This window comes from Aethalodelphis obliquidens, unplaced genomic scaffold, assembly GCF_003676395.1.
Source record: "Aethalodelphis obliquidens isolate GAN/ISIS:26980383/991018 unplaced genomic scaffold, ASM367639v1 scaffold27, whole genome shotgun sequence".
NCBI classification, from domain to species: Eukaryota; Metazoa; Chordata; class Mammalia; order Artiodactyla; family Delphinidae; genus Aethalodelphis; species Aethalodelphis obliquidens.
The window spans coordinates 9155008-9169247 of NW_020837971.1; the positions used below are offsets into that span (position 1 = coordinate 9155008).

At 38.1% G+C, this 14240-nt stretch overlaps 1 protein-coding gene across 2 annotated transcripts in view; it reads left to right on the forward strand.

The window, feature by feature from the left end:
• PRKAR2B (protein kinase cAMP-dependent type II regulatory subunit beta) overlaps positions 1–3953 on the forward strand; it is a 110158-nt gene extending 106205 nt beyond the window's left edge. Inside the window, exons 9-11 of one of the 2 annotated variants that reach the window (XM_027123899.1) lie at positions 556–621; positions 750–888; positions 3300–3953. In XM_027123899.1, coding sequence (XP_026979700.1) covers positions 556–621; positions 750–888; positions 3300–3433 — 339 coding nt within the window. In that variant the 3' untranslated portion in view covers positions 3434–3953. The remainder of the gene's footprint in view (positions 1–555; positions 622–749; positions 889–3299) is intronic. The other variant, XM_027123900.1, reaches the window with a different exon arrangement.
• Positions 3954–14240: the final 10287 nt, after the last annotated feature.

Below are 14240 nucleotides of genomic sequence, written 5' to 3' on the forward strand. Positions count from 1 at the left end.
GGCTTGTCGGTAAACTGGCATCTAGAGCTTGGTCCCCAGCCAGATGCAGGACAAACATCTGGGCCCACACATACTGCTCCCTAAGCAGTCTGCTTGCTTCCTTCTGTTTGGGAGTCGCTGGGTTATCTTGGGTCGCCATGCTGATGCTTGTAGATTAGGACCCACAGAGTGGCACATTTTAGCATGGGAGCAGCTGACAGAGGCAATGCTGCTGGGAAACGGTGCTAGCATTTCTAACTATGTATGTGCTTTATCCAGGCTGCAGTTCAGGCAAAATTCTTACCTCAGTGTTGTTGGCCATATTTTCTTGGCTAGTTTTAGCAGAAATACCGTGCTAGATAGTATATCATTTCAGATAATTTTTTACAAACGAAGTTGTTACAATGTAATTGTCGATCTTAACGTCTCAACTTAGAAGGGGACATAGCCTGCTCCTGTGGGGTTTCACCTTTCAGGCAAATCATGGTGGGATTGATTTCAGGGGTGTGACGGGCGCCGGGATTGCCGTCAGCTAAACTTGCATTTTCACCCTCAGTTTTTGTTTTTTTCTGATAGGGAGACTTGGCTGATTCTTTTTTCATTGTAGAATCTGGAGAAGTGAAAATTACCATGAAAAGGAAGGTAAGTCCTAAAAATCCATGAAATATGAGCAAGAAACATAATAGATTTTCCTTCTGATGTTTAGACTAAGGTTAACTTTTACTTTTCTTAAGCTGAGTCAAAGTTAATACTTTCCATCACCTTGTCAGGGTAAGTCAGAGGCGGAGGAGAACGGTGCAGTAGAAATCGCTCGGTGCTCTCGGGGACAGTACTTTGGAGAACTTGCTCTGGTAACTAACAAGCCCCGAGCTGCTTCCGCACACGCCATCGGGACCGTCAAATGTTTAGGTAGGACTCACGCAGCCCTGGGCATGCTTACCCTGGTTGAAATCATTCTGTCTGCATTGTACGTATTCATGTTGTACAGATTATCTTACTGGGTTCACAAGTTTTATGGTCCCCACAAAATACAACAAGGTTAGGATTCATTGCATTATAAAGTCGATTTGTAGAAGCCAACATTTTTCCTTTAAAATTTTTCACACACTTATAATTTTGTGTTCTTTTTTATAGGCATGAAATAACATTTTAGTATGTCGTTAAAATAAGAATCCTGAGTACCAAGTTTTATATCGAATTTTTTAAATAAACAACATACACTGTGTTCCTCAAAAAAGGAAGGCTCAAACAGCATTTTTATAAGGTACACTAAGCTTTGAAGGGCAAGCTGGAATGTCTGTAAGAATACTTACTCGTCTTGTACTAGGAATCAAAGGTTCAAGCTTGTCGGAGCACAATAAAATCTTGTTCAGCTGTTTATTACTTCTGTGTACCACACAGCAGCTCAGCAGAAATGCCATCTTCAGCTGGAAGACATCTATATATAGCTGAGATTTTATATATGAGACATAACTTAGTTTAATAATGAAAAATATAGTTCAGGAGATATCAGTACAGGTGACATTTTCTCTCTTTTTTAAAAGATTTATTTTTATTATTTATTTTTATTTGTTTTTGGCTGTGTCGGGTCTTAGTTGTGGTGCATGGGTTCTTCATTGCGGCACACGGGATCTTTCGTTGCGACGCGCGGGCGTCTCTCTAGTTGTGGCGTGTGGGTTTTCTCTTCTCTGGTTGTGGCGCATGGGTTCCAGAGCGTGTGGGCTCTGTAGTCTGCAGCACGGGGGCTCTAGTTGAGGCGCGTGAGCTCAGTAGCTGTGGTGTGCGGGCTTAGTTGCCCCGCGGCTTGTGGGATCTTAGGTCCCTGACCAGGGATGGAACCTGCATTCCCTGCATTGTAAGGCGGATTCTTTACCACTGAACCACCAGGGAAGTCCCTAGGTGACATTTTCTTCAAGGAAATGATTCAGAAGTAATTAGCCACTCTGTGCTCTTCATCCACAGTTCAGTAGCATAAATTTAGCTTCGATGTTCTTAAGATTTGCAAATATCCTCAGAATTTTCTTAGAGAATTGACTTGTTCAAAGGTTTTAAATAATATAATATTAATCAAGGGTTATACTTGGATGAAAAAGAAGACAATTAGAAGCTGACAGGTAATTTCCCTGAGTAGAGGTATTAGACAGTAGGAGTAAAGGCGATGTGAGTGAAATCCCATTAATTTTTTTCTATAATAAATTATTATATTCACATTAAATTTGAGAAATACAGAAAAGGTAGGAAAAAGTAAGAGTCACCCAATACCGCCACCACCCAGCAATTTCCACGTCCTATTATAATTCTATAATTCCTTCTCATCTTTTTTATTTGTATGGGTTTTCTGTTTTAAAACAGTTTTGTAAACTGCTTTTTTCATCCGTTATAGCTTAGGCATTTTCTCATATTTATTACATCAGACTGTAACATTAGGTAAATATACACATTATGAATGATTTAATCATTCCCCACTGTTAAATAATTTGGGGAGTTTTGGCTCCATTTTGGGGGGTCGGGGAGAGCTTTTTTGTGTGGGTGTATGCAGAGACTACTTTTCCACATATAGGACTTTTCCTGAGAAATGCTTTTTGGAAGTGGGTTTTCTTTTTATCGTTTTTGATAAATATTGCCAGATCACTTTTATTTGTACTTATTTACATGTACCAGCAGTACAACAACGTTTGTTCACTCTATTGTCAACATTGCCTTTTTTACTTCTGCAAATTTGAGAGGCAAAAAATAAAGTACTTTAATTTGTATTTGTATGATAGTGTGATCATATTTTCATGTGTATATTATAAATTCAGTTTTAGAAAATGCTCGAGATAGGCAAGCTAAGCGACATAGAGCACATACTTACACAGTGGCTAAAATCATTATTTTGGCTGCCGTTTTGAATTGACCATAGTGTAAAAGAATAAAAATCATAAAAGGTAACATTTGGATTCTTCACAACGTAGCATCGTAAACCCTGAGAAGGGAAAACGAGATGGAAAGCACTCCCTTGCTGCCCTTGAGTTCATATTACTAAGGTGGTGACATCAAAACTAGTTTATTTTTAAAATTCCAAGGTCTTGACATAAGAGTCCCTCATTCTTTTAACCTGGATCAGGAACCACCAATAGGACATCATATTGCCAAGGAACACTGGCTGCTTCCTTTCCGAAGTGGAATGTTTTTATCTTTATGCCTTCTTCTTGTATCTGATATTTATCTAAAAATGCCATTGCGTCATTGACATATGCGGAATAGATACCATAAATGACTTAGAAATTCTGCAGATTTGCAAAGAATGTTATTTTTCTTTTATTCTCCCCTCTTCTTAGCCATGGATGTGCAAGCATTTGAAAGGCTTTTGGGACCTTGCATGGAGATTATGAAAAGGAACATCGCTACCTATGAAGAACAATTAGTTGCCCTGTTTGGAACAAACATGGATATTGTTGAACCCACTGCATGAAGCAAAAGTATGGAGCAAGAAGACCTATAGTGACAAAATTACACAGTAGTGGTTAGTCCACTGAGAATGTGTTTGTGTAGATGCCAAGCATTTTCTGTGATTTCAGGTTTTTTCCTTTTTTTACATTTACAGTGTATCAGTAAACAGAGTAGTGATTCAATAGTCAATAGGCTTTAACATCACTTTCTAAAAGAGTAGATCAAAACAATATCGACATACTGATAAAATGACTTTCTACTCCACAAAATTATGATTTGACTGAAAGGTTTATTCAGATGATTATAATATACTGAAAGTATCTGTGTTTAAGAAGATAATTAAAGGATGTTGTCATAGGCAATGTGTGTTCATTTTGACTCACTCAGATTGATATGTTATGACTACGCCCATGTAAGAGGGAACTTGGCAGTGAATCATGCTATACAGCATGGCATCACATTCTTTTTACAACTCACTATATATAGTACGTACAATTTAGTAATGTTTGTTTTCAAGTTTTTCTGGCTTGGTAAGTTATGTACTGGCCTTGGCCTATTGGTGAAATGGTATAAAACATCATATGCAATTTTAAGACCTTTTCTATTTTTGCAATAAAGTACCTTTTGACTTCTTTGGCATAATGTCAGTAACCTACATATTCCAGTGGTTTTAAGGACAGGCAGTTTAATCATTACAATAATAGGGAAGACTCTTTTTAGGTGAAAGGTCATTATTTTTCTCATAAAGCATCTATCTATGCTTCCTTTTTCCGTTTTGCAGTTCTCTGTATTTGTTTTCTTTAAAAATTTGAGTTTGACGTTTAATGTCACAAATTTTTTTTTTTTTTTTTTTTTTTGCGGTATGCGGGCCTCTCACTGTTGTGGCCTCTCCCGTTGCGGAGCACAGGCTCCGGACGTGCAGGCTCAACGGCCATGGCTCACGGGCCCAGCTGCTCCGCGGCATGTGGGATCTTCCCAGACCAGGGCACGAACCTGTGTCCCCTGCATCGGCAGGTAGACTCTCAACCACTGCACCACCAGGGAATCCCTGTCACAAATATTTTTAAATGCTCTTTTAACTTATGTGTTGTCTTCTGAAAGCCTAAGATCTTATATATGCTAAAAAAAAAAGTCTCCTATACCAAAAATATTTGGGGTCCTTATCAACATGCCCTTAAGATAGCTCTGTGTTCTTCACTAGATGTACATAATACAATCCTTTTCAGACATCTGCTCCCAGGGGTTTCCTCCAAGGTGGGAGAAATAAATCTTTATAAGTAAAACATATATAAACATAAAAGGAATTTCTGTCCATTCCATATATACCATTAGGCCTTGCCACTTGCTTTAATGTAGACTCTCAAAAGTGCAGAATGAACTCAACTGAATAGATTTTTGTTGACAATTGACATGATTATTCTGCTACATAAAATGAATTTAATTATGTTCAACCAAAGGAATATATTCTTACAAGATTTCTAGGCCTACATGACCCCAACGTCTAGAGAGATTAATTCTAACCAGTTGTTCCCTTTTAAATGAGCAATTTCATTTTGGGAAACATGTTTCAAAGAAATATATACATGGGTAAAAAGATTCTGTGGCTAGTGTGGTCTTACTAGAGAATGTTTATGGTCTTGCTTGTATAATGAAAACGTGGTTAAAATATGTTAATCAGATATGTATATATAAGAAGTATGTAAAGTATACCTTCAGCCACATTTTAGAACAGTTTTAACAATTTTGCAAACTTTCCCGCAGGAAGAGAGCTTACTACATGAAGAGGACTTGTTTTCTATTTCAGATTTTAAAAGCCATGTCTGCTAAACAAAAAACACAAAGAACCCCAAATTCCTCGTTCATCATTCTGTATTCTCAATTTTATTCACTTTTTCAGGTTACCTGTTTTGTTGCATAAGCTGATTGTTAACTACAAATGCCTGTTTAATAAAGAACTCTGACCAAGGCTGTAAATGCCAGTTACATTATTTTCAGTATTGTTGGTTATATTTAAAATTTCCTTATAATAAAGCACACTTTTATAATAAAGTGTTTTCAATGAGTTTTTTTTTTCCACTTGTTTCTTTAATGTGACTTCCATAGTGCACATTGTACTATGTGAAAAGCATGACAGAGATAGGGCATATGTGAAAGGTAAGCCCTGAGCATCATGCAGCAAGGAGGTATGGTTCTGTAGGGCAATAGGTTTTTAAAAATCCTAACTATTGGTCATATGTGATTTAAATAGTTGTGGTATGTTACAGACTAATTCGGACATTTAGAATAACCAAGTAAATCTAGCACACTAGGGAATTTATGTGTTAAAGTAATTAAAACACCGCAAGTTTGAGTTGTGAATGCCATTATTTAATCACAGACCAAGAGTCCTTACTATTTGGAAATTCTCTGTTGATGTTTCATTCAAGGATGCATTATGTTGCTAAGAATTATGGGAGGACACTCTTAACACAAAGGTGCTTCCCTTTATGTAGAGAGAAAGAGAGAGAGAGTGCGTGTGCGCGTGCGTGTGTGTCCTGCCTTTCGATATGAACTAGGGCTTGGTGCATATACTTTTATTTTTTAATTTTTTTAAACATCTTTATTGGAGTATAATTGCTTTACAATGGTGTGTTAGTTTCTGCTTTATAACAAAGTGAATCAGCTATACATATACATATGTCCCCATATCTCTTCCCTCTTGCGTCTCCCTCCCAGCCTCCCTATCCCACCCCTCTAAGTGGTCACAAAGCACCGAGCTGATCTCCCTGTGCTATGCGGCTGCTTCCCACTAGCTATCTATTTGACATTTGGTAGTATATGTCTTGGTGCATATACTTTAACATAAATACTACTTGTGACGCATGCTGTGTGAATGTGTTTTTGGTTCATTCTTTAAACCCTGGCTAGCAGCCTATTTAAAATGCTGCAAGTGAAACATATGGCATGAAGCAAGGAGTTTTGGATTTTACTGAAATATGTAGGATTAAGTGCTAAGTCCTTTTCCTTTCTAAAGCATCTTTAAAATATGGATATAATTTTTCCTAATTTTTTTCAAGAAATGTTATATTTGTAACAAGGACTAGATGGCCTTTGGCATTCTTAAAGAATATGAATAATGTATAAGCCTAGCGTGGTAAGTAATACATCTGGATAAGCTGTATTATCAAGCTTAAACAACTGAAAAAGGGATTCTCCTATCTAAATAAAATGTTAATGCCTGAGAGAAATAAAACTATTAATACATAAGGGAGAAACAGGATTATTAATATATAAGGGAGAAATAGAATGATAAGGAATGCTGCCTTCTAAAATAAAAGTGTGAGGTACAGCCTCATGTTGAATATCAGAAAGAATTTTGATGAGAAGAAATTGGAGGAAAAAAAGAGAAAGAAAGAAGGAAATTGGAGAAAGAGTTGAGACCTTACCTCTTCCACGATACTTTTCAAGGCAGCAAAACTGGTTGAGCAACTGAAACTATATAGTTGTTAGTCTTTACGAGTATTTAAAAAAAAACACCTTGAAAATAAAATGAATAATGGAAATGTTAGCAATAAGGTAAACCAGGTGTTTGTGGAGGACTTGTGTGCCCAACAATAATTACGAGAGGTTAACAATCCCATTTGTATAAGTGAGAAAAATCAGTGATTCCATCCAAGTCATTTACTTTGTGCATCCATGGCAGAACTCACGGGCAATCGAGATAGCTTGCTTCCTCCTGCAATTCTTGGTTTGTCACTTCAACAGAAAAAAAACCCCACACAGCCTAAAAGTTGTGAGATATTAATATATTTATTTGGGGACCTTACTGAGGGCTACAGCCCAGGCAACAGCCTCTCAGATAGCTCTGAGGGACTGTTCCAAAGAGGTAAGGGAGGGGCCAGGATATATAGGAGTTTTTGCTGAAGAAACAAAAATGTAGTCAGACATCAAAAGATTACTGCTAATCACACACACAAAAAAAGATCTCAGTGATTTTAGTGCTTTTCTGTGTATGGGGAGATGCAAGAGTCTGGGCTCATTGAAATTATTCCTCTGATATATATCTTAATTATCTAGGGCCAGTATCCTGTTTTTCTCCATCCTGAATTCCCCTCAGGGCGCACTGGTATGGGTGGCACCGTGGCTACTGGCTGGAGGGCAGGCAACATTCTTTGTTTACTGAAATGGTAGGTAATGTTTTTTTGTCCACACTCATGTTCTCTTAATGATGTTTGAGCCTAGTATATAGAGAAATGTGTACAGAGTTTCCAAGGAAAACTATTTGACCAACAGATCTGGGTCTTCCTGTCCCTTTTTTATGCTCTAAGTTTGTAAATTTAAAGTTGCCTAGGAAATCCTGAAGAAGCATGTAACTTATATGAGGGAAGATGTGATGGTGGATGATACGGAGGTAATTGTCTCCACCTTAAAAATGAAAGGCCACCTGTTAGGTGTTGTTCCCAGATTCTGATTTAACCACAGCTGGGTCTTGCTGTTTTCCAAAAAGATTAAAACGTCACTGCAAAATGTAATATGTGAAATGTTCTGTTAGTACCAATTATAACTGAGTCTTTAAAGTAGATGCATTTATTACTCTAAATTGTGCAACAAGCAGGACCTGTGGGGTACACAACAAAAGCCTTTCCTGTCCCGCTTCTTGTTTGTAGGAAAAGGCTTCAGCCTCCTAGACTTTCCCTGAGTTCCAGAGGGCAGATTCAATGTTACTAATTAGGGAAGTGAGGGAATGGGAAGAAAGAAAAAGCAGTAAAGAAACAACAGTGCAGAGAAGGGGCAGGGTCGTGGTTCCTTTTGAAGAGATACACGTAACAATCTGGTACATCTCTGAGTTCTACAGGAACTAAGGTCCCCAAGCAGGTGGAGGATGGTAACTTCAGGCTGAGCTCAAGATTCCTGAAGCCCCGCCCTATTACCTCACCACCAACCAATCAGAAGAAAGTCACACCCTGTGCCCTCACCTCAAATTTTGACTAAAAACTCTTCCCTGAAACCCAGCGGGGAGTTTGGGTATTTTTTTTTTTATTTAACACGAGCCCCCCCATTCTCTTTGCTTGGCCTGCAGTAAACCTTTTTCTGCTCCAAACTCCGATATGTTTGGCCTCAATGTACATCAGGCACTTGGCTTTGGTCACAATTGGAAAAACAAAAATGGCCTTTTTTCCTTTTTTCCAAGCAGAAGGTTAAGAGTGAGCTGGAAATGGTCTCTGAAAGGACAAAAGCAGCCTTGACGCTTGACTGTAACAACCCAGAAGTGAAACCCTCTATGTTTTCTATTTCACATAAAAAAAATCTTACAAAGTAGAACCCTTGAGTGAGTTTATGAGCAGTAAATATGCCCAGGGAAAATCTTGGATAGAGTTGCTTCTAACTGCTGATTTTCCGTCTCTGCCTTAAAACCTACCACAGTCCCTGCTGAGGAACAAGAGAGTGAGCCATGTATCACTAGAACTGCACTGCATCTTTTAGGCCGAAAGCTGACATTTAATACAAGTGGAACTCTCTTTACAAAATGACTGTATTCTTGAAATGTATATGAATGACATTTTTTAAAGCCAAATAATATCTTAATTATCTTAGGAGAGGTGTTCCCTGTAAAGACATCTTTGGCAAATCTTTTAATTGCCCTTTAAAGCTGAACTGAAATTTTATCTTCCATATTTTTATTACTATAGCACACATTTTGATATGCTTTGTAACTTGAAGGAGTTGGCGTGTATTAATGAGACAAATACTGTCTGCCTTTGTGTGATTGGCACCGTGAGGGAATCAAAATGAATTATAAGATAGTGCTTATACGCATAAGAAGATGAGATCTGTTCTCAAAAAATAGTGATGAATCTACACAGCAAGTGACACATAAAGCACATGGAAGCTTTTTAACGGGGTCAACATTCAAAACAACATATAACCTACAGCATAACATATGATACACTATATACTAATAAGAAAATTCATGCTGCTTATTTTCTCCTTTTATTCACCTGTTCAGCAGGTATCTATGCCTGGACAAAACGATGCATACGATATGGACCAGACAGAAAGATGCATAAGAAATATGGAAGGATGAAATAATGTGAATTTGGGGGGAGCTAAATGTAAGCAAAAATGTTAAGTGTAGCACATTTAAATATATATTACTCCTATGATCTTAATTGCTTTTTATCAGAGTTGTCTCTAAAATGAGCTACATCTTACTGGCAACTAAAAGAAAGTATCAATACATAGAGAAAGGCCTAGGATACCAAACAGACATAAAAGAAAATGTGTGGAAGTTTGTGTTAAACAGTTCAGATACAGGAATTCTAGAAAATTTGCAATGAAAGACCTGAGAACTGTCCTTTGAGCAGATGAAAACCGTTACATTTCTGCTTCTTGATTTTATGAAGTGGAAGTGGGATTAAATAGAATTGTTGCAGGACTTCCCTGGTGGTCCAGTGGTTAAGACTTCGCCTTCCAATGCAGGGAGTGCGGGTTCAATCCCTGGTTGGGGAGCTAAGATCCCACATACCTCTTGGCCAATAAACCAAAACATTAAAAATATATATATATATATATATATATATAGCAACAAATTCAATAAAGACTTTAAAAATGGTCCACATCCAAAAAAATTTTTTTAATAGAATTGTTGCCTTCTCTAATACATTTTCAGTAATACTAAATTGCACAACTTACAAAAACTTTTTGAGGGCTGAGGACACCCACGTTTATTTCTCTAGACTTGGCTGTCCTAAACGCCAGACAAATACGTTCAGCTGCTTACAGGAACTGGGTACAAAAATTTCCTGCCTGCACAGGGAGCTCATCATCTGAACTTGACCCCATCCTTTCCCCTTCTCCCAGTGCCCATCTCTGTTTTTTCCAACATTCCCTATCTCTGTCAACAGCATTGACAATAGCACTGACACACCACAGGTATCCCAGCCAGAAACCCTACCTATCTCAGAAACCCAACAATTCTTCTTTTTAAATTTTTTATTGCGGTAACATTGGTTTATAACATTATATGTTTCATATGTACAACCTATTTCTACTTCGGAATACACTACAGCGTGCTCACCACCAAAAATTTAGTTTCCATCTGTCACCATACAGTTGATCCGCTTAACCCATTTTTCCCTCCCCGCACCGCGCCCCTTTCCCTCTAGTAACCATTACTCTGTTCTCTGTATCTGTGTGTTTCAACAATCCTTGATTCTTCCTCCTAATGGTGATTGCGTTATGTCACCCACATATCAACCACTGAAGAAAGGTCTTGCTTTATGGTCATGTGAGGAAAATCTAAACTTTTAATTGCATCAAAAATTACAAACACAAAAGACATATTTCTCAGTCCTGAAAGGGCCCTCATCATTTAATTCCCAGGCAATTCCTTACAATTTGAGTTTACCTGAGTACTTTGAACTAAAAGGATATTTGTATAAGAGTTTAAATAATCTGCCAAGAAAGATACTACCTGAAAAGTTTGGGCACTTAACTATTTTAGTCCATCTATGTGCTCCATTTTCTAATTTGAGTACTTGATTTGAATGATTTCATTACCTTTTAACATTTTGAAGAGCGATTTTTTTTTTTTTTTTTTTTTGGCCGCACGGAGAGGCTTGGGGAAGAGGGAGGGGCGTGGAGTGCGGGGTAGTGGAAAGCTTAGAGACCTAACCACTGCGCAACCAGGGTATTCCCCCAACAGCAGTATTTTAAATATTTAAGCAGTGCCATGTGCTTTATCTCCTACCTTTCTTAGTCCAGCACAGTAGTCATTGGTGTACCAGATGTGGTGGAATCCAGGGAAATACATTGTTTAATTTCACCCCTAAATAGGATTTATCTAGTTTTTTTTTTTAACTAACAAACTAGAACTTGATGTTTCTTTATAAAGACAGAAGTATTTTACAAACTGCTGAAAAGACATTTGGATGTTAGTAGACAACTTCTTGACCTATCTGGGCATAGTTTATGTGTAATATGTGTGTGTGTATATCATATCTGTCTAACCAAAAGTAGGTGCTATTTAAAGAAACTAATTTTTTAATGTCAGTTTTATCATGGAAGTGTCTTATGAACAGATGTTCTTTATATATATATAAAGATTTTATATCCATTATATAAAATATAAACCTCATTTTATATTTTATTATATATAAATAATATATTAGTGATAAAAAATTCTTTATATCTGTTTTAGTGAAAGAGTAGAATTTACATATGTAAAGATTTCTAAAGAGATCTTACTGGTTTTGTACTTTGATCTTTGTTCTGGCTTAGAAGTCGGCTGGTTTTGTTAGCCATCCAAGAATGAATGATGATGTTCCTGTTAAATATACATAAGGTACTAATCTAGGCATTTAGTTTCCCAGGAGAGTCAGAAGACAGGACTAATTGTCCACTTAGAGGTATAGAGATTCTAACACTGATATTTAATCAGTTGTGACTGAACTATGAGAATTTTACTCTTCTATTTAATGACTTGGACAAAAACGAGAGTATGTGAAAATATTTTATATCTTTGTATCCTTATCAACTAGCACAGTGGTCAACCAATACTAGGCACTGAATAAATATTTTTGAATGAATGGATAGAAAAACCTTTACAGGGCTATTAAAAGATAATCATTTCTAATAATGTACAACAGCTTGATCTGTAGGTGAAGTTATTCTTGCCATCTTCTGTAGGTGAAGTTATTCTTCACATCATCCCATTTATTCCACAAATAAAAATACCTCCACTAAGGCTTTTAGTAAACGCTTTCAATTAAAAAACCTTTTAAAATAAGTTAAGGTTCAGCCAAAAGTAGATCTCATGGTTTATACAGTGAAGGGGAGAAAGGAGTGGCACCAGCTCTTGAGAGTTCATTTTTCAGGGAGGGAAAGCTTTTTAGTTTCCTGGAGGGAGTTACTCATAAATAGCTCAGATTTTAGTTTTCAGTAATCAGGGGAATTCCATGGATTTTTCTTTCTGTCAAGAAATTAAACACTGGAGTTCATATTTTCAATTTTTCAATTCTGGGGCACAATGACCCTCCACTGTTTAAAAAAAAAAAGGGAAGAAAATAAAAATACACAGAATAGCAGGGCCACATTCGAGTCCTGGGGTCACTCCATTAATCTCTGAATGATTGTAAATACAAATCTTGTCCTTTTTACTCAGGGAAAAATTTAGGCATTTTATTGGTCCTCTGAATTACAAAAAAATGTTTGATTACTATTTGTGAACACAGAAAGTGAATCTTTGATCACATGGTAGGGAAGACTATTCCATAATTTCCATTGAAGGATTTGAACAGGGAATCCCTAAGAGAATTTGGAAACTTGTTGCAATATGGGAAAGTTATTTTGGATTTCCAGATTTGTTATGTGGGTTTCAGATAGATTTAAAAATTCAGGAAATGTAGGGGGTTTAAAGGAATAACCAGCTATGATTTAAGGCTCCTTTCCAAAAGTTTGACTTTATAGATTTCTCACTAATATGTTTCCTGCCCTTAATTTTAAGCATACATATAGTGATCTAAAGATATAAAACCTAAAGCATAGCTTAAATGGTTAAACACTAAAGGTTCAAAAGAAAAAAGGTGAATAATGCCTTTGTAATGGGAATGGTAAAAACATCAATTATAGACTAGGGACTGGACAGCCTTATTTAAAGTGAAGGTAACTATAAAGCCAGAGAAGCCATCCTCCTCGGGTGAGTCAGAGCATTAGTAACTTGAGGAACTCCTAGTGAAAACGAAGTGGGAAGACATTCTTCTTTCATCAATGGGAAGACCTCTGGAGAGAAAAACTGGTTAACAAAAACTCACCAAGGAAATTCAGATAACAATTCACAAATTAAATCAGTTTAAGTCACACATTATACCCCTCTGATTACCTTAAACAACGAGCAAGCTGGTCAATATGGAAAACATCGCTTTGACTTCCCTTAATTCCAAAGTCAGTAGTAATCGCCCCTCGCCCCTCCTGTCCCGAGCTTTGTAAATTCTCCAGACCCCGAGCTTCTCTCTCACAGTTCATCCCCAAGCCTCTCGGTGCCTGGCACGTAGACGGCATTCAAAAAATCTCGGGTGAACTGAACAGAGTTGGCAGAGAAATCTCAAGCTGCTGTCCCGGGAGGGGCGAGGCCAGGCTCAGGATAAAATAATGCTAAGTCTTCCCACTGGAGCCCAGCACCACCTTTATTATCCCCACTATGCCTGGGGCCGTGATTTGTGGGTGACTGGGTCCCCCACGAGGCAGCGCTGCTTCCGCTTGTGCAGTCATCTCCTTCCCCTCGCACTAAAACAATACCTTGGCCTCCTGCCAAACTTTGAGCAGCGAGCGACTCTGGCTGTTTATGGCCCGGAATGGGTGCTGCGAGAGGTTTGGGGCGGCTCTCAAGTGCTAGCAGAGGAAGAGAAAAGGCCAAAGCTCTAAAACACTCACTTCCTCCGCCCCCTCCCTTTTGTCCCAGACACCAAAACAAACGAGCTGATACACGTGTCCCTATGACTCTTGTTTACTATCAAGCCTGTACTGTGCACGCGCTTCTGGGATATGTAGTCCAATCGTTTCCTCCGACGTGCAGTTCCTAAGAGGAACGCAGCTAGGCCGAGACTACAAACCCACAATCCATTTCGCGGGCAAAGTTTGGCTCGGGTCCCGGCAGTCTCGGCAGCAATCCAATCCGAAGCGCTCACCCTAGTGATTGACACGCCATCTTCTCCACTAAACACAACACAAAAGTCAATACAAGCCCGCCCCCCGAGACGGAACACGGTATCACCCAATGGGAAAGGGGAAGAATCGAATGGCAGTTCCACAGACCAATAAGAGGGCGAAGGAGCTGGGAGGAGGCTCAACCT